General features: G+C 52.5%; 1 protein-coding gene across 1 annotated transcript in view; it reads left to right on the forward strand.

Moving 5' to 3' along the window:
- The first annotated feature begins 914 nt into the window (after nucleotides 1–914).
- Nucleotides 915–1,510, forward strand: part of CUNH18orf25 (chromosome unknown C18orf25 homolog) — a 28,030-nt gene continuing 27,434 nt past the window's right edge. The window contains 1 exon segment of the mRNA XM_005431732.3: nucleotides 915–1,510. Coding sequence (XP_005431789.1) covers nucleotides 1,002–1,510 — 509 coding nt within the window. The 5' untranslated portion in view covers nucleotides 915–1,001.

Genomic DNA, 1,510 nt, shown 5'->3' on the forward strand with positions numbered 1-1,510 from the left:
AGAAACTAAATCAGCCTTGAGGTTCTCATATAAACAGGGTTTGTATGGGAGACAATCAAGGACTTCTTGAATGGTACGTTAGATATTCCTAAAACATCTTTGTGTGACTCACCAGCATGGTGGTGCTCTGCTGAGAGCAATCTGTGTGACACCTCTGGAGACAGAGCCTGTAGCTGTGCCTCTGACAATTCAGTAGCACTTCTTTATTTAATAAGTCTTTGATATATAAGGTTCCCATGCAGAATGGTTCCACTAGGAAACCCATTCAGTGTGACTCCAGTACCATTTTTCATGGGTATGTAAATGAAAGAATAATTTGGTGTAACAGGATGAGTTCACTAGGAAAAGGTAAATTAAGAAAACCAACTTGATGCTGAGCAATAAGATGCTCTTCCGTAGAGCCAGCCTGGCACAGCTGGGGCTGCTCAGCTGCACAAGAGAAGGCTCCAGGGACACCTCAGAGCCCCTGCCAGGGCCTCCAGGGGCTCCAGGAGAGCTGCACAGCCACTGGGGACAAGGCATGCAGGCACAGCAGCCAGGCAATGGCTTCCCAGGGCCAGAGGGCAGGGACAGATTTTGGGATCTTGGGAATTAGGAATTGCTGGCTGGGAGGGTGGGCAGGCCCTGGCCCAGGGTGCCCAGAGCAGCTGTGGCTGCCCCTGGATCCCTGGGAGTGCCCAAGGCCACGCTGGATGGGGCTTGGAGCAACCTGGGACAGTGGAAGATGTCCCTGCCCATGGCAGGGGGGGGGCACTGGATGAGCTTAAAGGTCACTTCCAACCCGAACCACTTTGGGGCTCTGTGAACCCATTCTGTCTGGAACCAAAAGCAGTGTGCTGTTTAAGGTAACACTGTGGAGAGCAGGCTGAGCTACTTGTGTAATTCTTTCCTGCTGTTCTGTTCCTGTGCAGGCTGCTGCATTGCTGGAGACCACATCTAGCTCACCCAGCCTCTTAGACAACGTGCTCAATGCTTTGAGACTGGAAGGACCTTGCTCTGCAATGAAGATGGAGGCAGTAGGAAAAGCAGAAGAACTTGTTGATTCAGAAATTCCACCAAAGACTTCTGAAAAGCAAGAGACTGCTCCTGATGAAGACAGACCTATAGAACTTGAGACACAACCTCAGAAGGACAACGCGCCCACTGCAGCAGACTCTGCGGTGCTCTCTTCCATGCCTTGCTTGCTGATGGAACTGAGGCGGGCCTCCTCGGAGTCTCAGCTGGCATCTACAGAGAGTGACAAGCCAGCGGGTGGCCGAGTTTATGAGAGTGACTCTTCTAACCACTGCATGCTTTCCCCTTCCTCCAGCGGGCACTTGGCCGACTCAGACACGTTGTCTTCTGCAGAGGAGAATGAGCCCTGCCAAGCTGAAGCCGCCGCGGAGGGAGACCCTTCTGCAGTGTCCGGAGCTGCAGTTGGGAGGAAATCCAGGAGATCCAGGTCCGAAAGTGAGACTTCAACAATGGCTGCCAAGAAAAACCGACAGTCTAGGGATAAGCAGAACCGCCG

This window comes from Geospiza fortis, unplaced genomic scaffold (genome assembly GCF_000277835.1).
Source record: "Geospiza fortis unplaced genomic scaffold, GeoFor_1.0 scaffold488, whole genome shotgun sequence".
Lineage (NCBI taxonomy): Eukaryota > Metazoa > Chordata > Aves > Passeriformes > Thraupidae > Geospiza > Geospiza fortis.